General features: G+C 42.1%; 1 protein-coding gene across 1 annotated transcript in view; it reads right to left on the bottom strand.

Annotated features, from left to right (window-relative positions):
* DPP10 (dipeptidyl peptidase like 10) overlaps positions 1–24,642 on the bottom strand; it is a 556,222-nt gene extending 531,580 nt beyond the window's left edge. The window contains exon 1 of the mRNA XM_074910324.1: positions 24,560–24,642. Within this exon, the coding sequence (XP_074766425.1) occupies positions 24,560–24,619 (60 nt within the window). The 5' untranslated portion in view covers positions 24,620–24,642. The remainder of the gene's footprint in view (positions 1–24,559) is intronic.
* Between the last annotated feature and the right edge of the window lie 401 nt (positions 24,643–25,043).

The following is a 25,043-nucleotide window of genomic DNA, read 5'->3' as shown; positions in this document are numbered from 1 at the left end:
TGCTATGATATGCTCTTTGCATTTCAAAGCAAAGCATCCATATTTTAAGTAAAATTAAGTACATGCTTTGAAAGGCTGCACCAAGGGCATGTCTTTAGGCAATTCACAGACAGTTGCAGCTTTGACTTCAGATAAGCACTTTTTTCTTTCTTGAAATGCTTAACTAAAAGGATGAGTTGTACTAGTCACTTAACTCGGTGCTGTTCTTTATCTGGCTCCTACTTTTGTGTTAGATCAATACTGAATGCTGCAAGACAAAAGGAAGATAATCAGATTGTTATTTTGCATTAGTTGGCCTACACGATAATGCCATTCAACTGCATTTAGGAAAATCTTTTTGCTTATAAGCATTACGTCTCTGCACATAAATTAGTACCATCTCCCTTGCCAGACAGCTCCCTATAAACATCTACAAAGCTATGTTTGAAGGACACATTGCTCTTTAAAACTTTACCCTGCAGTAATACCTACTAGAACCTTGACAATAGTTAAGCTACTTCTATACTTAGATGATGTCTGTTTTCTAGCAAACGCCCCTCTTCGGCTGCATACATACGACATGCCTGGAGTAAACTTGGTGCTTAAACATATGTCTGTAGGGTCATTTTATATGCTTCAGGGTTTCATGGCTGTCCTCTAGCTGATGCCCCAGAAGGACATGGGTCTCCTGTAGGCACCATGCCATACGTGCCAACTAAAGGGATATTTCAGATACCCAAGGCTATCTGAAATTACACTGAATATCCATGTCTAGGCAGCTCAGTCCTACCCCTCTTGTCTTTGATGACAAGTTCTTTAGGAGCAGAGACCATCTCTTTCTGTTTTCACGTGCGGTGTCTGTTACTGTGGAGTCCTACATCTAACATGAATGGTATATACCTGTGTTGCTACAGTAAGGGACACTAACCAATTAGTCCTATTTAAATTAGGCAGCTGTCAATATAATGCTGTTATATTATGCATGTATTTATATATAATAAACATCAGTACTGCTTAAACCCATCTGAGCCAAGAGACAGCCAGGCTCAGTGAAGGCTTTGGACTGGAGGAGACAGAGGAGGAGAAAAAGTAGTGTATGTACCTCAGTAGAATTTTTGGCTTCACCATCGATCCACTTGGAGTCTTCTTAAATCACTTTCCTCTCCATATGTATTTTTCTTTGCCATTTTTTTCTGTTTAGCATGAAGATACAGACTGTCTATTTTGGAGGGCCCTTGTGGGCAGAAGCAATTATTGACTTAGCCTAAAAAAATAACAATAACCTGAAAAAATTCATATTCTGGGCTTTCCCTTCTGACATGAAATAATGAGTATGAGGAAACTCCTCCAAACCCTCAAATTTTCATGTAGTTTCCCAGAAAGTCATAAACTGTCTTGGTCAAAACCAGGACCAAACTCACTGACAGCTGGCAACTTCTAGAAAGTTCACAGTGAACTAAATTTCAGGCTCCACTATGAAAGCCTGTTTTAAAAAAAGCTCAAATAAGAATCCACAGAGCCTTAAGTTCATTTTGTATCAGACTGAATTAAAGTATCTCAGTAATTAAAGACATGAAAGTTGTAATCACTAACGACAGCCTTCCACAGAGCAACATGGGGGTGGCAACAGCGTGAGCCACCTCTCTGCTCCACAAGCAGATCAGCCTGGTACAAAAAAAATGCACTCTGTGATCAGGATGCTAATTCCACCACAAATTCCTAATGTATTATTTGCATATATTCAAATGCTGAGGGATTTGTGTGCCGGCGGTTTCTGTCTGCCTCCAGCTCAACCTGTCTATGCTACTCATGCAAGAGATATTCTGGAGCACAGTTTTGCACTGTCTGTTGAAGCTGTAAACATGGGCACATTTCTAATTAATTTATTATTAAAGATTATGCATATGTCATTACTAATCAGCTTAAGAAATGTGCCTTCAGTTTTGTCTCCCTGAACAGCTAGTCACTAGTAACACAGGACTGCCCAAAAATAGGTCCATTACAGCCATAGCTGTATTAACTGCTTCTCTTCTATACAAATCCTGTTACTGTTGAAAATTTTTGCTACCTCTGATGGAATATTTCAGCCATCTGCATTTCACTGCATATACAGTGCTGGCAGCACTGTTTTTCAAAACTAACTTACACGAATTCTCTTATCACTGATGAGCAAACTGCAGATCAATGCACAGGTGCTCATTTTTTTCAATTTTTCTTAGACTTTATTTACTTCTCAAATTAACTAATTAATTTACTGTACACCAGGAATTATGACCGAGGCTCTTCAATTGACACCCAACATGTGGCTGCACAGGATTGCAGATGAACTTGATACAGTTTGACTGTTGATACCGGTTGGCTGAAGTTGATACAGTCAGAGCTGCAGCACCAAAAACTGCTCCTGTCATAAACCTATTTGGGCCATCGCAAGTAGCCCGCTGAAGAGAAAAAAAATCAGACTAAATTCATCCAATACAGATATTAATTCCTTGCTGGAAGCTGGAAATCATGTCTTTTTAAGAAGAGAAATTCTACGTGTTGTTTCTAGCTTTTCAAGTCTCCAGTTTCCGCTGAGAAACCAACCAAAAATATCTTCGGGGCTGCTATGGGACTGAATCTAAAGAAAACACCATTTTTATCTGCAAGAAAAATCCTCGGAGAGGCTCCCATGAGGTGACTGTATTTGTGAACACTGCTGTAAGGCAGTAACAAGAGTTTTAGAAGTCAGATTCAGAAAGTTCTGACAGTCCCAGACAGAGGAAAGAAAATGTCAGTCTTTTAACTCTTTGTAAAGCACTGCAATTTTATGGTAATTTGAATTTGTTTTGAATCTTTAATGTCAACACTAGCTGCTTCACACACTGCACATTAGGTGTTTTATTACCATTTTGAGTAAAATAAACTTTAATAAGACTGTCTTTTCTTTAAAAGGTACTTGGCATTTTCAAAGCTCCAAAGGGGTTTTTGCCTGCAACCCTTCTGCTCTTCTTCTGGAAAGGTTTTTTCTGCTAATCTGTTTAGTCCTACAAACTGTAACAAATTCGGAGGACAGAAAGAGAATGAATATTTATTTGTTTACTCTTTAAATGTCTTCATGTTTTTAGAGAAAAAACAGAAGACTTTCAATTCTAAAGGTAAGATTAAATGCACAATATACAAGCGCTCCGAAAATATTTTTCATTAAAATCTATTTTAAACTTCTGCCCCATCCCTTAAATATCTTTAAATCTAGACAAGTTGAGAAATACTGCTTGTTCTTTAGACCTTCAGGACCCTCACATGAACCAAACTAGCATTTTTTCTTTTAAACCCAGTGGAACAGTACTTGCTAACACACAGTGTAAAAGTTGGCATCATTTTTTAAATTTTTTATATTATTTTTGGCATATGCCCTGTCAGGAGAAGGAAGCCATGCCACATGCTGACTCCCTGACTGTTTCATCCCGTTAGCTATGCTGTTTCATACCACAGCCAACAGCCCTGAATCTAAAAAGTTTTCTGTCCACAGAGAAGATGGTCTTGATACAAAATGCTACAGCTCCTTCTGGAAAACGTAGAGAGATGTATCAATTAAGTATATTTTTATATAGTCAATTTATAGGGAATTTTATAGTGTAACATCTGGGTAAAAATGTTAAAAGGAAGCAAAAAGAAAGGAAGTCTATTGTCACATAAGAGAGAAGTCGCATAACAATTTCTACTGTATGAACTCTTGAGTTGAAGGAGTTTTCATTCCCAAAGATTTTTTAATTTAGAAACAACAAAAAGTCAAAAACAGCAAGCTTTGATATGACCTCTGTTTTTCAACCTAATTTAGCCTTCTGCAAGACTACGTCTAAAATTTGCATTGCAGAAAATTTAAATAATCCAAAACATCAAGAAAACATATTCTGTGTCTCAAAGAAACATCTGATGTAGAAACTTTATTTTGCTTATGAACTGGTAAACCTAATTAAAGGATTTAGGATGTTATAGCAACAGATTTGGACACTAACACATGTCTAAGAAACAGTCTGGCTTCAAAGTACAACACAGAAGCTTCTATTTATAAATATTTAACTGAAGTATTAATACAAAAATGAGAAAATCTCCTTCATTTTCTTCCCTAAGGAATTTCTTTGGAACAAAACTACTCACTGAAACTAGCAACTTCTTAATTCTCACTGATATGGGAGGATTTAACATAAAGATCTGTTTTAGAAAGGCTTCTGCAAATTTCCAGTTTAGCCACATGACATTTGAGTCCAGTGGTTCCTTCCCAGAGCTTGTGGCTGCACCTTCAGCTCTGCCCTACTGCTATCCCAGACTTCAAGGAGGACTTTTCCAGCTGTGTAAGAAACATCCTCATGGGCCAGGAGTCCACGGGGAGGGTCCAGTTTTATCACTCCCTGCCCACGCAGTCACCACTGTTCACACTGCAGTTTAGCTGCAGGTGTAAATGATCTTTCCAACTCTCTCACAAGACTGATCTTGGGTCCCTTCCAGCCCTAGGAGATCTCCAGAGGAGACCTCAGCCAGAGGACAGGTAAATCTTATCAGCTGCTCTTTAAGGGGCTGAAGGTCTTGATCGCCCATGGGAATTACCCCTCCTCCTCAGACACCTCACTAGCTGCCTGTCCCTCTGGCTGACAGACCTGGTTGCCCCCCAGCACACATCTACAAAAGCAAAGTCTTCTTTCTTCCCCTTCCTGTGCTGGTCCTCCATTTTCATAGCCACACTTAATTATAGCAAAAGTGCCTGATTTTCTTCTAACCAACAAAATCTTCATCAAAATGACTGTTGCAGTATTGTATGTCTGTGAGGTCACTAATTATTAAAATGTTATTGGATCGGAAACCTAAAGTGTATCTCATAGTAATTATATAAAATTTAGAAGCTGGCATTAAAACTGACATAATCATTGGCAGGCCACTAGTCTTAATTGTCCAAGAGCCACTTACGCAAGTAGGATTAAGGAGAAGATCAGTGGGAGTTGCCTCTTATCACACTAAATCACAAAGTCACCCATTATTTTGTGTGAATTTGATATGCTTAAACATTCAAGTCTCTCCACCATAGTGGAGAAACCATCTAAGCTTGCTCTCAGTGTAGTCATTAACAGTGCAAACACGTTTTCAAAAACAGTTTTGAAATCAAGTATAATGAAGGGTACAAACCCATGGGCGATGGGATCCCGTTCCAGCAGCTGGCAGAGTCACCACACATCAGCTGAGCCTCTGTGTGCTCCTACCCAGCTCTGATTAACTGAGTTCACCAGAGTGCAAAAAAGTCACTGTATGGTATGTTCCCCTTCCCAGCGTGGCTCCATGAGGCTGCTGTGCAGCAAAAAGGCAACACAACGCAACTGTAGGTCAGCTTTGCTATTGAAACCTGAGAAAAATCCAGACATACTTGAACTTCCCTTTAAAACATAAACTTCTGACCACATGCATAACAAAAGAAGAAGGGGCTAGCCACACACAGTGATTACAGAGAGGCTGTGAGGCTATGCAGGGTGGAAATCAGAAGGGTTAAAGCCAAACTGGAAATTAATTTGGTCTCTGCAATCAAGGATAACAAGAAAAGTTTCTATGTCAGTAGCAAAAGAAAGTCCAGGGAGAGTCTCCATCCCCTGCTAGATGAAGGAGGAAATTTGGTAACAAGTGACGAGGAGAAGGCTGAGGTGCTTAATGCCTTCTTTGCCTGTCTGTAATAGCAAGACTAGTTGTATTGATGAAATCCAGCCTCCACAGCCAGAATACAGAGACTGGGAGAACGACCCCCCTGCAATCCAGGAGAAGACAGTCAGTGACCTGCTGCATCTCATAGACATCCACAAGTCTATGGGACCAGACGGGATACACCCGAGGGTGCTGAAGGAGCTGGCTGGGGTGCTTGCCAGGCCACTTTCTATCATTTACGAGCAGTCCTGGCTGACCAGGGAGGTCCTGACTGATTGGAAATTGGCCAGTGTGACACCCATCTATAAGAAGGGTCAAAAGGATGATCCGGGAAATTACAGGCCTGTCAGCTTGACTTCGGTGCCTGGGAAGCTGATGGAGCAGCTCATCCTGAGTGCCATCACACAACACATGCGGGACAACCAGGTGATTAGGCCCAGTCAGCATGGGTTTATGAAAGGCAGGTCCTGCCTGACAAACCTGATCTCCTTCTATGACAGGGCGACCTGCTTATTGGATGAGGGAAAGGCTGTGGATGCAATTTACCTTGACTTTAGCAAGGCCTTTGACACAGTTTCCCACAGAATTCTGGCAAAAGTGACTGCTCGAGGTCTGGACAATCGCACACTTCGCTGGGTAAAAAAACCTGGCTGGACAATCGGGCCCCAGAGAGTTGTGGTAAATGGAGTTAAATCCAGCTGGCGGCCAGTCACGAGTGGTGTCCCCCAGGGCTCGGTGTTGGGGCCACTCCTGTTTAACATCTTTATTGATGATCTAGACAAGGGGATCGAGGGCACCCTCAGTCAGTTTGCAGATGACCCCAAGCTGGGTGGGAGTGTTGATCTGCTCGAGGGTAGGGAGGCTCTGCAGAGAGACCTGGGCAGGCTGGAGCCATGGGCTGAGGCCAACTGGGGGAGTTTCAATAAGGGCAAATGCCAGGGGCTGCCCTTGGGCCACAACAACCCCCAGCAGCGCTACAGGCTTGGGGAGGAGTGGCTGGAGAGCTGCCAGTCAGAGAGGGACCTGGGGGGGTGATTGACAGCTGGCTGAACAGGAGCCAGCAGTGTGCCCAGGTGGCCACCAGCTTGTGTCAGGATTAGTGTGGCCAGCAGGGACAGGGGAGTGATCTTGCCCCTGTACTCAGCACTGGTGAGGCCGCACCTCAATTCCTGTGTTCAGTTTTGGGCCCCTCACTACAAAAAGGACATAGTTACTCGAACATGTCCAGAAAAGGGCTACAAAGCTGGTCAAGAGTCTGGAACACATGTCCTATGAGGAGCGGCTGAGGGAACTGGGGGGGTTTAGTCTGGAGGAGGCTGAGGGGAGACCTCATCGCCCTCTACAGCTCCCTGAAAGGAGGGTGCAGAGAGCTGGGGATGAGTCTCTTTAACCTAGTAGAAAGCGACAGGACAAGAGGGAATGGCCTCAAGTTGCGCCAGGGAAAGTTCAGACTAGATATTAGGAAGCATTTCTCTACAGAAGGGGTTGTTGGGCGTTGGAATGGGCTGCCCAGGGAGGTGGTGGAGTCCCCATCCCTGGACGTGTTCAAGAGCAGGGTCGATTTAGAGCTTAAGGATATGCTGTAGGTGGGAACTGTGCTAGGAGAACCGTTGGACTAGATGATCTCCAGGGTCCTTTCCAACCTAGATGATTCTGTGATTCTGTGAAAAGTGTTATTGCTCTGGTTATTAGTAGTTATTTATCAATTACACTCAGCATCTGCAGCAGATTCCAACAATTACTCCAGTTTTTCTATTTGATTCCATCCACACTTCATAAGCATACTACTAAAACATGCATTATACATGCTGTATATTCCTCCAGCGTGTTCGGTATTCTACAGAGAAATGATGTATCCAATAAGCCTTAGAGTCAGCCTCAAGAAAGTTGTACTATCAAGTTGCCTAATAAGATTGTTTGATACATGTTGATTATACTCAACGACCACAGCTTTCATTTGATCAGGCAACTTGGATCATATCTTGCCTTCTGGGAAAGCTGGGCAAAATCTGTGTAAGTCGCCACTTACAAAATATAAAGCTACATTATTAAGAAACATAACTCAAATTCCTGCGGCAGAGACAGAGACAGACAGATTTTCCAGCTCTGTGGCATTTCTCCCTGAAAGACAGGCAAATCAATCAAATTTGGTTAGACAGGAAAGATTTTCGTTAGATGTCTTGCTTAATTTTTGAATCCCTACTCTGTTCTTCACACAGCAATGAAGATCATAACTACATCAGTTCACTACTTTGGCAACACAAAGATAATTAAAAATTATTTATACTAGTATTCCTTATTTACAGAATATATTTCCTCCAAATTTTAGATCATTCTATCTCTTTAGGAAAGGTGAATACAAATAATATAAATACTGACTGAAAGACAAAAAAAAAAAAAAGAAACTACTTTGAACATAAAACTGCCACAGTTTGGTTTTTTGTTCTGCTTCAAGAAAACTAGGCATAAATGCTGAACATTATTCCATGGGATATTGTACTTTAAAAATGCAAGCCATAAAAAGTATCTAGGGAAATGAAGTGAAATAATCTGGATTGCCAAAACAATTATTGAAGATGACCAAAAATAAATTAAAATGGGAAATTAGAAGAAAGTGGTAATTTGAAAGTGGAACGTTTATAAGCAATTCTCAAGAGAGTAGTAAATGAAAAGTATGTGATCCCAAAGGGCATTTGTTCCAGCTTCTCCCACGCACAAATACTGCACTTCCTTCCTTGGCTGCCCCAGCAGAGCTCTTGCTCAGGAATGCAGAAAGGAAGAAACATGGCCAGGAGCAACAACTCCCTCGTGGGTGCCTCTGGCAAACGGACGTATCTGGTGATGTCATGGGAAATGACAACAGGGAGAAATACATTACCAGCATTATTCTACACCTTGTCTGAGAGCCTAAAGCTGACCTGTAGCTCATAGGATACCTGAAAATTTGGCAGCAAATATTAAATTCTAGATGAAGCTTTAGAGGCCGTTCAAGTTCAGACTTTGGAGTTCTTTTGATATTTGTCCCACCAACAGTCTTTCCATGTTCAGGTATGATTTATCTTAGAGGCAGTTACCTTACTTAAATATCATAATTGTATTTTAATATGAAAATTCAGAACTCACCTATGCAGTGACTGTTTTCTTAAAAATCAATGGGACTTTTGCCACTTTGTCTTAAAAAGGAGCAAGACTGGGGTTTCGGAGACTGATCATATAAAGAAATGCAATTCTTCCTCTCCGAGTCACATTGGTCAGGCAACTTTTACTGTGAGCAGAGACTATAATTCAGATATACATGGGGTAAGAGGACAAGGTCATTATTTATTGGGTAATACACACAACAGATGACCAGGATGAATGAGAAATTATGCTAAGGATTAAAACACTCTCCACTTGGATGAGACACCTGATGAGTCTCTGCTGACCAGGGAGTTGTCATTTGGTGGAAAGGATGAATCGAAATGGGGCGTTCCTTCATTTTGCTGAGTTTCTGTCTTCTCATTTTCTTTTTTTTTTTTTTTTTTAGGGTTACAAACTGTTATGTCAGTACTTTTCCTCTTGAATATTGTTGTATTTCAGCTGGGTATTGAAAAGAGAGAGGAATCCTCAAGGTCTCATCATCTTTAACATTAATTTCTCAGCAGCCTTGCACAAGACATATAAGTTTCCTTTGCCTCAATGCCCATCATAAAAGGGAATTAATAGTGCTTAATTGTTCGTCGTATTGGTATGGGGCAAGAATGTGATCATTTCTTCATGTGTTTTTTGAAAACGTAAATTGTCACCTACAGAATATTTTAAAAACCACAGACCTGATTCAGGAACACACATGCAAGAAAACCTCTGAAAAGAAGAGCTTTTATTAAATAATGATTGTGGGATTAGGTCTGTTATTAAAATGATAAAACTAGTCTATTATCTAGCTTTTGTAGCCATCAATGTTCTTCATAAATCATAATGAATAAATTAGTTACATAAAATAATACTGAATTTAGAAGTTATCAGCGTAATTTTAGTATTACTTCTTACTACCTTCATTTTATTAGAAACTTTTTATGATCTTTTTTTAAGCATAATTTTGGGAGAACACCAAGAATCAGAAATACAGTATTTTCAAGCAAGCCTCCTTACTGAAAACAGTTACAGTGTTTTATCTCTTTTCCTCCCCTTTTCTTCTGAAAGCTTCGTCATCTCAGCTCATTACCACTACCTTTTGATCTACATGAGAGTTCTCCACTGGAAGTAGGATGAAAAATAAAAAGAGAAAAAGTTAGCACAAAGTAAGGTACAATCCCACAAGACACAGGCTGCCTCTCATTAGCTGGGAGGGGATATTATTGACAACTCTGCTGCCATTGCTGGTACTTTTAATTTTCACCTTTTTCATAGAATCATAGGATGGTTTGGGTTGGAAGGGACATTTAAAGCTCATTCAGTCCCAACCCCCTGCCCCGGGCAGGGACACCTTCCACTAGCCCAGGTTGCCCAAAGCCCCGTCCAACCTGGCCTTGGACACTGCCAGGGAGGGGGCAGCCACAGCTGCTCTGGGAAACCTGTGCCAGGGCCTCACCCCCCTCACAGGGAAGAATTTCTTCCTTACATCTAATCTAAACCTACCTTATTTTGGTTTAATAGCATTACCCTTTGTCCTATCCCTATAGTCCCTGATGCAGAGTCCCTCTCCACCTTCCGTGTAGCCCCCCTGAAGTACTGGAAGGCCGCTATAAGGTCTCCCCAGAGCCTTCTCATCTCCAGGCTGAACACCCCCAACTCTCTCAGCCTGTCCTCGCAGGGGGTGCTCCAGCCCCCTGAGCATCTTCGTGGCCTCCTCTGGACCTGCTCCAGCAGGTCCATGTCTTTCCTGTACTGAGGACTCCAGAGCTGGATGCAGCACTCCAGGTGTACTCTGTGAAGTAAGAGTATTTTACAGCACAACTCTACCTTACCTACATCCTGAAAACCCAGCTGTCTCTGCTGCTGATGGCATTTAGCCACTGACTGGCAGACAAGAGCTTTGATGCTCTACAAATACCTTTGGCATAAAACCATGTGTTTGACATCTTCAGCATTAGGGGTAGGTAGTGGGTGATCAGTTCCAGCCTGGATATTTTCCTGGAAACTAAAACTATCAAGGGCTATGATAAAGAAAATTTTTAAAAAGCCATTTGTGTGTTATACAGTAAACTGATACTCTGCAGAATTGGGCTCACTGGTAAAACAAATATCTAGGGACTCTGGTTTCTCATCCCCTTATGCGTTAAGATGACTTAATATTGATTAATGATTTATACAGTCTCAACATTTTACTTTTACTGAACTTTTTCATATTAGAGTGACCAGAAATATTTCTGTGGCAGAAATAGATTGTATCTATCTTATATTGATGGTCATCTGCTATGTATTACTCTGTGTCACAGGGAATAGCCATTACTACAAGAACACCAACTTTATTAGACAGATAGCCAAGACAACCTATATATTACATCGAAAAACTGCCATCCAGCCTTTTCCTTTTATATATTTACAATTTGCATTTATCTTTTTACTCTTCCAGTATGCAACTTCTCTGAGCTATTTCCTCTAAGACGTTTTATTGTTTGTTTACAGTAATTTAGCTACTTTATCAACCACTTAGATGATATATTTAGTCAGCTACTTCATCTGGAACATGATTCCTTTTATGTCTATTAATCTACATTGCACTTTCTACAGCAGAATTGTAGCTATTCAATAATTTAAGCTTTGACATTATGAGACTGTCAAACATTTATAGTACTGGAGGACTCTTACATTATCGCATACTACTCTATATATTGTATACCAGCTCAACACTTTAATTTAAAAAGTTAAAATATAAATACTAATTGTATAACTGTGCATGATCACACCAGTCATCATCAGAAGCAGTTATTAAATAAAAGCCAAAATTTGAGCTAAACTCTAATGTTAGTAATTTCATTCCTTTGCTCTAAATCTAGAAATCATTAAAGACTGATCTGTGAGGATATGTACTGTTTTCTCCACAGTAACAACATACAAGAAATACTGGAAAATAATGAGCACATTGGATTTCTCTTCAAAAAATAACTGAGCTGAGCAAGAAGGCAGCTTGAGAATTGTTAGTGTTTTTAAAAATACTGTACCATAAAACAAAAAAATTCTGTCCCAAAACCACTGTATGAGTTGCAGGCACTTTTCCAAAATCTTGCAATGCATTTTTTCTGCAGCGTATGCAGCATTCATCAAATGAGAGTATACGGTACTTTTTTGATTACAGTTTAAAAATGAAACATAAAAATCTTGAGTCTCAAATGGGTTTTTTTCATTCAAACTCATTCTTTTTTATTTCCATGGCATGTAACCCATGCCAGCTTTACTTTGTAGGGCTTTGTACAGATAGTACTCAGAGGGTGACGCATGCAAAAAAAAAACCAACCCACATTTATAAATCTCTCTCAACGTAAGAAGTAAGTTTTTTAAAATCTTGCAATGATGATTTTTTTTTTCTTTAGCAGAATTTGATGCTAAATGACTTAGATTTGCAGTTACAAAAATATATTTCAGGAAGAAAGGGGATAGATTGGCTGAAACTTAAAAGCTTTATCAACTATTCCATGTAAAAATGCAAATATGCTCTATAAAAGCTGTTTTAATTACAGAAATCTTAGGTATGGTGACCCAAATTCTCTATTGGCCTAGCTCTCTTGCGGCATCAGGAAAGTTACTTCAGCAAGCAATTTTATGCATAATGCTCATCTTGAACACTGACTGAGACTATAAATACATTCACTTTGTGCAGCTCCAACCCAGTACAAAAATTACAGAGCTGTGCTAGGAACACAAGGCCAGGTAGAGAGCAAATCTCTCCCTTCCAAAGCTATCACACAGAAGAGAGGAGGGCTCCCATGTTATCTCTTACGACCTGACATGGTTCCCCACTACCTGACTTCCACAAGCTGGCAGTGCTCAGCTGAATCCTTGACAGACCTGGGGCTTCGGCTGCTTCTTTGGATACACAAACAGCTTGATTCCATGAGTCTGAAGCTCAATCCAAATTTAACTTATCTGCCTCAGGATTGCTACAGTGACACTGCAGAATTTCAAGCCAACATGTATGACAAAAACAACTGAAAATTCCAAAATTCTTACAGGAAAAAAAAAAAAGGCTGTGTACTTATAATGAATGAAATACGTATCTTTCACAGCATAACCACCAAGTCAGTGATTTGGTATTTAAGTCCTAGATGTTGAAAACCACAGCTGCCGACCAATAACCAAGGGGCCTAAATTCAATAGCCATCTAAAATTATTCTTCTTCATACCTGAAGAGTCCTCAAATCTGAACAGTGGTTAGTGTTACATTCTGATGATGCTGGTAAGGTTATTTGAAACTATAAAATATTGCCAAAGGTATCTTAAAAATATCTTAAAATGGCATCAGCTGCTTGATGGGTTTCTCCAGTAAATGTGACCTCACTTAGGATGCAACTAGTGTTGCTGAGACTTCTAAATCACCGAGGAAGAAAGAAGCATCCAGAGAGTCTGGAAAATGTTTAGAGAGGATCAAATACTATAAAAACAGAAGAACACCAATATTTCCTTAATTATTTTATGGATTTGTTTTTGCTGAGCTTTTGTTTGCCCTCTGCAAATATTTGCATAATCAAATTTCAGAGACACTAATGTTCCCAGAAAACACATTACAGCTGGTGAATTATAAAACTGAAATTTTTTAAACTCCAGACTAAATCTGTACAAAAAATATGTACTCATGGATGTAAATTGAGATTTTACTGAAGGCAACTGTGAGAAATTCACAGCTGAAAAATTATCACAGGGAAAGAGAGTCATGGGTAGCATATATTTGGTCTTTAAACAGACAAATCCTTGGTTGTATTGACTTCCATAAATCAGATACTTTGTGTGAAAAATTAGTTGAAAATATTTCTTGTCTGAGCACATCGCTGTCACCTCAGGGTTGAAAGCAAAAATCAAACCAAGTCTAACAGGTGCACACACACGCAAGGTACACATGATGTGCCATCAACAGACACATCTCCTGAGGTCACCAGAGTAGCTCTGAGACATTCACTTTTCTTCCTCTCATTCAGTCTTGTCATCCTTTCTCTTTTTCCTCCCTTTCCTCAAAAAACACTGCTGCCCCAGGCTTGGCTGAACCGAGTGACACAGGGACTAAGCCTATGTCGATTCCCCCCAGTCTGTCCAGCAACTGGCATAATCTCATTTTATGTCATGGTCGTTCACTTGCTCATGACTCTCCCATGCAAACAACCTACAAATACTCACACCCAGAAGGAAATGCAAACCCACAAACCCCTTGCACTATAGCACAAAGGAAAAGAAAACGAGAGGCCTCAGCTCCCCTCGCCACAGTGCTAAGGTTACTGACCTTCAGGCAAGCTGGGTCAGCATGGTAAATCAGCAGAAAGTTTCCTCCCACTTCCAAAAGAGAAACAGTTAACTGAAAGAGTTTGCCTTAATTCCATGGAAAAGCTTAACATAAACAAACAAGTGCAGAATCTCTCCCTGGATGAACACAATGTTACTGCCAGAGGTAACAGAGTTTGTGAGCCTGCCCCAAATTCCAATTTTCCAGTTTTTAGCTCCAGCCATTAGACACTGTGTCCTGTACAAAAGAAAAGGTCAACTAAGTAATTATTGATATATGTATAAATTACAGCAAGAAAACCTTTAGTCAATCATTCCAGCACTGCTAAAATGCTTTTATGGGTTTGGATTAGCAGAAAGGAAAGGATCCTTACAAGCAGCAGAAACTAATACGTCCCACAAGGGGCCGATGCAGAAGCACAGTAATTTCCTTCCAACCTCATGGAGGAGCAAGGTTAGGACAGGGACTGAATAAACAGTCTATTGTGCTGCTCATTGCCACACACACTGGATTTGCTTGTATGGGTAAAATGTGAGCTCAAAAGCTTTGGGGGCTTGATTCCTTTCACCATCCAGGAGCTGTGATTGGTAATCTCAGAACATGTCCGAATTTATTTATACTGACAACAGCAAACAGGTTAAAGAGAAAAATAGAAAGTCTCCTCCCTTCTCGAGGTTTATCCAAAGAGCTAAATTAAGCCCAAAGGCTTCCCTGCTGTTCAGTGGGACCAGCCTCAGACCAGGTCTTAGGACACCAGGTTGCTGTGTTCATAAACAGCCCGTAGTGTGGAACACGGAGGAAACCGCGTGTGCCGATGCTCCCGTGGTGCACGCAGAGACCGGGACACGGCGAAGCCAGACCCACCACAGCCAGAAAGCGACACCAGCAACAGCCCCAGGCTGGGGCAGCGGCAGGGCTGGGAGAGGGGATGGATGGGCCATCAGGGAGGGGGCACTAGGTCTTGCACCTGCTCCCCTCCTCTAGCCGGTAAGAAGAAATAAAGGCAAACAGAGGGAGGTTTTGGCTCTCAGTTATCACACACAAGGAATCATAAAAGCTATTTTTTAACATGATGCTCATGTCTGCAGGTCATCTCTGCAGCAAATATGAAGAGAAATGTTTGTGGCATTAATCCCATCCTGGCAGACTGATGCAGCTTTCAAGCTGAGAAAGTGTTTAATGCTCTAAAGGGAAGGGGAAAAAAGATTTCTTTTAGATAAATTGCTTAATTGGGAAGTCAGGACTTCTCCTGCCTAAGCAATTGATTTTACAAAAGAAAAAAAGCTCATTTCAAAATGTAAACCTGTTATTCATCGATGATATCCAAGGAAAACTAAGCCAAGGGATAGACACTCGCTGTTACATTGCTGAAACCACAACTTTAAAAACATAAAGGCAAACAAACCAATATTATTTAAATAACATTCCTTCATGCCTTGACCGTTGTACTGAAGAATAAATCCAGCACCGGATGCAGCAAATTGCCAGACGCTGACTGATCGGTTCCCCAGCAGCAGAGGACAAGGAAATGGGGTCCCCGGAGGGGCACTCAGCCCTCGCCGCAGACACCTAACAGTTGAGGAGCTCAGCCTCCCTTAAGCTTAATGGACTTTGGTGTACTGAACTGCACGACACCTGAGATCTCAAAGCAAAGCTCTGGTACCTTCTCCTGCCCAGGAAATTGCCCCACCCCACACAGGAGCACGAACAGAGCAGTTACTGCTGCCAACGCGACTGTTGGGCACAGGCGTCTGCCCTCGCTTTCCCCTTCCCCCATGAAAATCCTTCAGCAGGTCTTGGTTTTGTGAGCACAGGAAACTTTTGCATCTCACCCACAGGGTGGGAAAACTGTCTACCTACCACACCTACAGATGAAAGCCAGGGCTCTCTGATAAACAACCGCAGGACACCAAATCACAGAATCATTCAGGTTGGAAAGGACCCATTGGATCATCAAGTCCAACCATCAGCCCAAGTCTACAAAGTTCTCCCCTACACCATATCCCCCAGCATCTCATCCAAACGACCCTTAAACACACCCAGGGATGGTGACTCCACCACCTCCCTGGGCAGCCTGTTCCACTGTCTGACCACTCTTGCTGTGAAAATTTTTTTCCTAATATCCAGTCTACACCTCCCCTGTTGGAGTTTAAAGCCGTTCCCTCGTGTTCTGTCACTAATTACCTGTGAGAAGAGACCAGCACCAACCTCTCTACAGTGTCCTTTCAGGTAGCTGTAGAGAGTGACGAGGTCTCCCCTCAGCCTTCTCCTCCTCAAACTGACCAGTCCCAGCTCCTTCAATCACTCCTCATAGGATTTATTCTCCAGGCCCTTCACCAGCTTCGTTGCCCTCCTCTGCACTCGCTCCAGCACCTCGATATCCCTCTCGTATTGAGGTGCCCAAAACTGGACACAATACTCACACTGCCAGCCAGGGACCTCCTCTCAGGCAAAGCACAATTAGCGCAAAGGAGAATTAGGATCATTCAAGGGGTCACGCATGGTACTTGCCCATGAGTGAGTGGCAAGAGAAGGAACAGGATTCCCACCTTAAAGAACAGGCCCACCTTTGAAGACAAAGTCCATCTTTTTAATGATACATACTTTAAAGCAAATGTGATATCAAGTGCTAGCACGTCGTAACTGTCTCAAGCTACAGGAAAATAAAACAACCTAAGTGTCATCCTTTAACATAATAGCATCAATTTTTTCATGCTTAGCAACCCACTAAGCACCTCTAATGTTCGCTACTGTAAATCACAGGAGCTTGCACACTTTTGTTACGCAAATAGCTTTAATTTTGATTTCTCCACAATTGTGTTCACGTCAAAATTCTTAAGACATCTGTGAGCAGAAATGTTACTGGATTGCTATATACCTGACATCTCTTACTTACAAAGGTAGCTCAGGTTTTAGAAGAAATAAGCTTTTTACTACTATTATTATTGAAATATTTATTTTTATACACTACATCAATTCAAACATTACAGAATAAGTTTAAAACAACTTATAATTTTGAAAAGACTAAGAATTGAACACCTACGTACTATCATTGCCTCACACTATTATTGCACAGGTGGCTAAATTTGGACAAAGATTATCAAAATGTTATCTTTGTATGCTTCCAATGCATTTTTTTTTAAAGGGGAAAAATTTGCATATTGTCATAAGTTTTCGAATAAACTCATGGTTCTGGCTTTTTTTTCTGTTACTGTTTCTACATTACTACATAAATCAAGGGACCCAATTGTAACTAATTCTATGTTTGTTTTTTTCTAGATTTCTTCCCCCCGTTGCCTAACTCTTCCAGATATATACATGTATAAAGTAAATAAAACTAGGTGTAGAAAGCCTATTTAATGTGGGTAAAGCATTGGGTTTTTTTCCCAGCGTGAAGTTTGTGGACACTCTGCTACCTTGCTTCTAGGGGGCCACGGTGAGATGACATTGCAAACCTCACCTCTGATGCTTCAATAAAAGTATGTTATCTCTGTCTCTTGGTTTCTCTTTAAGGCTGTGACTTTCTGTAACAATTTTAGAGTGGCTAGCCAGATCTAGCAATGTAATCTGATCTAACAGCCAATATCCCTAGTTACATCTTTTTAGCTGATGCTAAAGCACAATACTCCATCCTAATCTCTCTTTACTTGCCAGCTGCCTTTTAACAGTCAGACACACTCTGAGATCCCGACTTCCCGTGAGTCCTGTGTCTCTCCCCTCTCCTGCCAAGCTCCCATCGCTGCCTTGAGGTGTCCTTCAGATACCACGTTTCCTTCTCAACCTATGTAAAACTTTCACAGGGCTCGCCCTCCACATCCTTTTCCCTGGGTCAGGTCACACACACAAACACTCAAACTGAGCAGCCACTCTGTTGTGGAGTCACAAACTGGTTCAGTTCCAGTCCCCCTCTCTCCAAACCAAAATTTCAGATTATTTTTCTGATATATGCTCAGGGAAGAGGTCAGCAACTCAAGACCAGCATCATTAACACTAAGCTTTTAAACATCCTTGGACTCTATCCCGCTTCCCTTGAGCCCCCTGGATGGCAGCAGTGCCCCCCCCCCCCCTCATTCTAGCACCCCTGCTGTGGGGATGAGACCCATTAGCTGCTCACAGCACCCGCGCACCATTCAGCTTGTTAGCTGGTGCTCCCTTTGCCATCAACACTGAGAAATTAGCATTTTAAAGCACAATTCACTCAAACTATTTTACTGATTAAATTTAATATGAAATAAATCATGCCCTCATCTGCAGCAGTCACATTAACTTCCCAGCTCAGGACTGTGGAGAGTCTTTAATTAAGCTGATGACTCTGACTCTAGGTGTTGCCTTCCCTTAGGTTCCTTGGGTTGGCATGTACTGCTGTGAATCACTCTTAACTCCATTCACAGTGTAACAAACCTGCATGTCTAATTCTTCTTTGAAACAAAAAGCCCCTGAGGCATTCTGCCACTATCAGGTGCCTCGTTTTTAAGAATCACAGAGGTTAATTTGTAGGTGCCTAAAATGATTCTTTGTTTTTGGTGCATACTGCCAGTAACATTGGGTGTTATCAACACCACAGAAGTCAAGGTCACTGATCCAAAAAACTGTCAAATGATTAGCACAGTACAATCACTAACCTGGATGTTGGATAATTTAACATTTATAATTCATTTGAGGATCTCAGATAAAAATCTTCAGATATGCAAAGTCATAAATAAATTCGAAAACAAAGTGCAGTTGGTGGACAGCATGCAAGTTTTACCATGCTAAGCCTAAGAATGGGATACTGAACAAAATAAGCACAAAATTATCTTTACACATGTTTAGTAAAACGGTTTTGGATTAAAGAATGAGAAAGATTAAATCCCTCATGATGTGGTATCCTTTCAGAAAAGTGTTATCTAACACCCACAGACGCATATCTTAAGTGGCCTCAAAGAAAATGAAACTTAATGCCCTATTTCTTAAAGTAATGATTTGCGGTAGGAAAATTTTTATATTACTACCATTCAGGAAAGTAATAACCTATTATTAAATACAATTTATCATCATGTTCATGCATATTTGTGTATATTACTGTTGAAGTGACTGCCTTCTAAATTTCTAGCATTATCATTACACTGAAAGCTATAAATAGTGTACGTATTAGAATACACTGGCGTGTGTGGCTATATATATTACACATAGCTATACCACAGAATCATTATATATACTCAAACAAATAGCAGTATCAAACATTCACACTTTTTGCTGTTTGCTTTTAAGTTTTAGGAAAAGAGCAGTGAATTACGAACACAAAGTTTAGAAAGCATATTAACAACTTGTACAGGCAAGGAAGAGCCAACAACCCTACCCACCAGCAAGCTGACAGCAGGCAGGGAACTGCATTCCCCTGTGAGGAACGACCCCGACCATGTCCATCTCTGCTGAGGAGTGCTGGGCAGTCGCTGCTGGGACACGCTGTGCCCAAGCATCAGACCTGGGCTGACACTGCACCACTCCTTACAGCATGAACTTGGCATTTGATAGTGTCTCCTTTCCTTTCCCTTTTTTTTTTTTTTAATAGTACTGTGGGGGTTTTTTTACTAATACTGGTTTTGTTCCAATTGGTACCAGCTGAAAGTCACCTAAATAAAACTAATCTTGATGTTACCTCTGACACAGAGTAATTGTTTCTACATAGACTGGAAGGGGAAAATTTAAGTATTTCAAATGGCTTTTTCCTCATTGCTGCAGCTTTTTATTTGTAACTGTGCATCTCCTTACAATGAAGGAAAGGTTGTTTTTAAAAGGAAAAGTCACTGGTTATTTTCTGATAGTACAGATGTTGGCAAGGAGACAGAAACCATACAGAAAGGTAATATATGGAAATGGGAAGATTTAGAAGCTCTGATTAGTTCTTCAAATTTCCATCTAGAGACCTCCAGCTTGTTCTCCCCATATGTAAATGTGTGTCATCATGGCTGTATTTTTGGTCTGCAAAATACTAATAAATCACACCTGCAACTCCACTCAACTCAAATGTGATCACAACCAGTTTGCCAGAATGGAAGAAAATCAGCTGCAGATGATGAGGATGCAAAAGAGCCCAAAACGCTCTCAGGGAACAAGACTCAAGGCATTTCTATCATGCTCCACAAGCCAGTCTCTTTGATTGGTGCTATAACCACTTCTGATGTCCCCTAACAGGTCACAACGTGCCTTCAGACAGTCTCCAGAACAGGATAAACACAAGGGCATCGTACATCTGCTCAGTGTATACAAAAATAAAAACATTTACTTTGCCCTAAACGTGCATTTTGAGATGGCCTTGTCCAGAGGTATGACAGTGACCTGCCTTCCCCATCGCCAGCTGCCTCCAGCCTCCACTGCCACCTCCACCCTGCGCTTCCCCAGAGCTGGGGCTCCTCACGTGGCCTTATAAACGTGTTTCCACACAGCACGGCAGTGCTCTAATCATCTAATGCCTTAAACAAAATACCATGCAAACCTATTAGCTTTAAACGTATCACTTTTTCTGGGGTTTTTTTGCATCATTACGCTGCCATAGACTGCCTTCCTAACATGACACAGCCCTGTACTGCTTGTGCCCTTTGTTACCTGTTATTCTGGATAATTCATAATTGAACACTCACTGAGACTTTCTGTTAGCAACTTGCTTTTGAAGTAACGGATTTCAGAAATGCCGTTCTCATTTTAAAAAGGTTTATTTCCTAAACAGCTGGTAGATTTGAATGATTCTCATACCTGCACAAACCCTGTTTTGTGCACATCCTATGGGCATTTAAAGATCTAACTACCTGAAGTTTCAACCTGAAATGTATAACTGAGCAGCCGTTACGAACAGGAGCAGCCACTTATTAGTATCTCTCTCTCTTTAGGAGGAGGTGCATGTATAGCAGTTTGCAGGAGCAGGCAGATGTTTCCTGCTAAGGTGCAGGTTTGGTGTAAAAATCTTAGTTGTAAAAATCTTAGTTGCTGTAAACACACATAAAAGTCCACAGGTAACACCACAAGCCTCCTTTAAATATGTGCTCCTCAACCAAACTGTAAATAAGAAAACTATTAGTAAACCACTATTCACCAATTAGTGAATGTTAAAACACCACCACAATAAACTGAAATGTAAAAATTCCTGATGCTGTCGCTGATGAAACTGGATGCAGAATTTTTGCTAAGGACATATCTGCACTTGCCTTTTATAGTTTACAATCTAAAAGCTAATGAATAAATAAAAGTGAAAGGAAGGCAGGGAAGAAGGAAGAGTAGAGTAAAAGGGTATAACATACATATTATATTACACAGTAATTATGTGCTTCTGAAATGCCAATTAGTAACTCCTTCTATGATCCAGCTCACAGTCTGATCAATATTACGTTGATAACAGCAGAGAGTCATGATCTGGTAGAGAATGTTTTATTATTAAAGAATGTAGAAGGCCAAGAAATACTAGCTTAACTCTTTTTTTTTTTTAAGTACAAATTGTAGTCCCAACTGCATTAGAAGCAAGACTTAAGTATTTCTGTTCTGCGGTCCCTGTAATTTCAGCACAAATGTTTGGTTTGAAAGAATTTATAATAGCAGACAGTAGCCAGCCAAGATAATAATTATTTTCTATTTCTGGGTTGTGGTTTTGGGGGTTTTTTAACTCCAAACAAGGCAAACAATGTTTTAACAGACTTCTTTTCTGTCAGGGAAAAAAAAAAAAAAAAAAAAAATCATTTGGCCATCAGTGCAACATGAAATTGCACAACAACAGAGTGATTCCTTTGGAAGAGGTAATTTACTTGCTGTGTTGAGAAGGTGAGCCAAGAGTGTGAAGAACAAAACCAGGTTCATTGCCCTGGTGGGGCTCCTGAAGTTGAGGCTGTAAAGATACAGAAACAAGGCAGGTATTTTGCATGCCCAGCTAGACCCTAAAAGTTTTTGTTACAGATCTCAGAGTGAAAGATCATTATTCATAGTGGCGTCAGCAAGGTGGTAAGATTTGCAATCATTTCAGAAAAGCTGTAAAAAGACTTAGAAGTAAAAGAAGGCTTTATCAGATTTTGCATTTTATCCAAGGGGTTTGGTATCTTTGGGCTGTTTTTCTTGCTTTATATTAGTTTCCTCTCTCAACTTGTTTCTCTATCACCAAAACTACTTTGGATGCATTACACACAGTTCTCAGTGTTCACGGATACAAAAAGTTGCCCCCTTCCCTCAACAAAGAAGGATGCGAGAAAGGGACGGGATGTCGCTACCTCCAGGCACCAGCCTCCTGCAGTCCCAGGGTGATTCAGCACAGGAACTGTTAAGAATAAAGTTTGCACAACTTAATTTACTGGACAAATGGATCATTCTACTTTTGTTATGTGGATTCAAAAGTTTATGCTGCGTTACAGAGAAGTGAGTAGCTGATCTAAAAAACACTGAGCAGTAACATTACATTGATGGTAACACACAGGAGCCAAGATGTCACAGGTTTGTGTGTTGGAGAGAAACATAAAGTACAACAAAAAGATAAAAAAGAAGGGATTTCACAGATCTCATTCTAGTATGTGTGAAGTGTTCCTGTAACCTTTTTTTTTTCCCCTGAAACTTCATAATTGCTGGAACTAACACTGTTTCTTGGAAAGTTATGATTAATATGAAATTTGTATTTGTCTGGTCACTAATGACGTATTTTTGAAGTAATTTCCAATACAAGGTCCTCATTACCATACAGCAGTTACTGCTTGCCTATGGTCATAAATATTTTCTGATGGAGTATCCATTTGCCTAGCATGGAAGCACTTGAAACTATTTATAAGCACATTTTACACCTGACACATTGAATTAAGAGCAGAAAAATGAGACAGTTTTCTAATGGCATCAGTATTACTGTGTTGGTTGTAAAATGGACTCATGTCTAGAAGATCTGATTCATGTCCTCTCTTTTTGAAGACTATTGACTCGTCTGGGTCTCTTTTTTTTTAATGGCATATTGATATTGGTTGTTGTTTTGGCTTAGAAGTCCAGTCAAATGAATTTAATAAATGTTGCTCTCAGTGAAAAATTAGCATTGGCTGTCCCAAATGTAAGGGGAATACTTCCCAGAGCAAGTACCACACTGCTCTCTGTTCTCTGGTAGAGAACAGAGATAGACCTAGAGAGGATTAGATGGTTTAAGCGAGTTAATATGATATATGCTGACTCTTTGAAGTGGGCCAGGGCAATTGTAATTCATCACTTCTCATCACCTTGCCCATTTGAGCATGAACTAACCGGCCATTTATGGTGTGATGGATACAGTTACACGTTACACAACTGGTCGTTAGAGCCACAGGTCAATCCCCACATCGTCCCCGAGCCTGCAGACATTCTGCAGTACTGATTATACACTGCGAAGTGCAATGCAGCCTTTATAAAAACAACAGTGCTAATAGAAGATTTATACCTTTAATCCCCTCCTGCCAGCTCTAAGTCATGATTTTTATTCCCAGCATTAACTGGATAAAGCCCAACTGACAATTTGCTAACCCCATGTGCAGTTCGGCTTCTCCTTCTGAGAAGACAAACCAACCCCAAACCCTCCAACTTCGCCTGGGAAGGGAGCAAAGCCCCAGCATCTTTCCTCACCCTGCACGAACCTGCGCGCAGCCTCGCACTGCGCGATCCTGAGTCACCGACAGCAAAGCACTGAAGTGAACTTTTCAGGCTTTCACATCGTTCTGTGAAACAAAATAGCTGGTGTAAGATTTCTTGATGTTTTTTTCAGAACTAAGAATCAATAATTAAATGGTGTCACCGATTGCACTTATTTTATTTCGGAAAAAAAAAAAAAAAAAAAAAAAAAAAAACCACAACCAAACCTCTCTTATTTCTGCAGAGGTACTTGCTAGCGAATACAAATCTGTTCAGGGATTTCATTTTATCACTGAAGAGAGCAGTAACTCGGCTAGAAAGTAGTTTTCGATCAGTGCAAAGGCAGGATCGTGTCAGAGGCTGGGGAAGAAGGCAGGCAGGGAGAGAGCCCGACACTGCCCTGGGGTCTTCCCCACCCTGCTCCTCCCTGCCCAGCCACAGCACCCGCACATCGCTCACACGCGGGGACAACAGAACCAGCACCGGGCAACGGCAAAATCACGACTAACCCGTCGATTTTACCCGGTACTCTTCACCCGCAGCCTTTGACCGTACCGTTACTACAGTGTAACGACGAGAGAGGCAACAGCCGCTCCGTGCCCGGTAGCCACCTGCCCCCGGGCAAACTTCGGGAGGTGACCCGGGCAGGGACGGGAGGCGGCGGGGTTGGGGAGGGGGATGCAGCGCGGAGCACCGCACGCTGCAACCCGCCGGCCAAGTTGTCGGCGTCCCGCGCCCCGCGCACTATTCCGCGTTCCGCCCTAACCTCGGGCAAACTCTCCGCTGCCCGGCGCGTCTCCTCCCCGCTCCCCCCAGCGCTCCGGGGGCGCCGAGGCGGCAGCTCCGCGGCGGGCCGGGGGAGCCCCGCTGCCGCCCGCCCGGCCCGAGCGCGGCGGGGCCCCGGGCTACCGGCCCTACCTTGACGGCCCGGGAGGGCTGGCACTGGACGTGGTGGGACACCGTCGCCGTCTGGTTCATGTTGCCGCCGCCGCCGCGGTGCGCTCCGGCTCCGGCGGGCTGCGGCGCCGGGCAGGCACGGGGCGCCCGCGGCTCCCGGCGGCTCCGAGCGGCCGGGCAGGGGGCTCCGGCCGAGGTTGAGGGGGGGGTGGCGGGGTGTCCGGCTGCGGCTGCGGCGGCTCCGCACCCCGGGGCGCCGCCACAGCTCCGCCCGGCGGGGGCCGCCCGCCCGCTCCGCCCCGCCCGGCACCGCCCCGCGCCGCCCGCCAGCACCGGCACCGGGGCTGAGCCGCGGCTGAGCCGGGGGGCGCGCCCAGCCGAAGCGCCCCGCTCTTGCCCCCGGGGCCGGGCAGCCGAGTCCGAGCGGGATCAGCCCCCGCTCTCTGAAAGCCAAGCCCCGCAGCGCTCTTAGCTGAAATTAGTAAAACCGCAACAGAAAGTTTAT

This window comes from Athene noctua, chromosome 7, assembly GCF_965140245.1.
Source record: "Athene noctua chromosome 7, bAthNoc1.hap1.1, whole genome shotgun sequence".
Lineage (NCBI taxonomy): Eukaryota > Metazoa > Chordata > Aves > Strigiformes > Strigidae > Athene > Athene noctua.
This window is presented reverse-complemented; position numbering and strand designations above follow the sequence as displayed.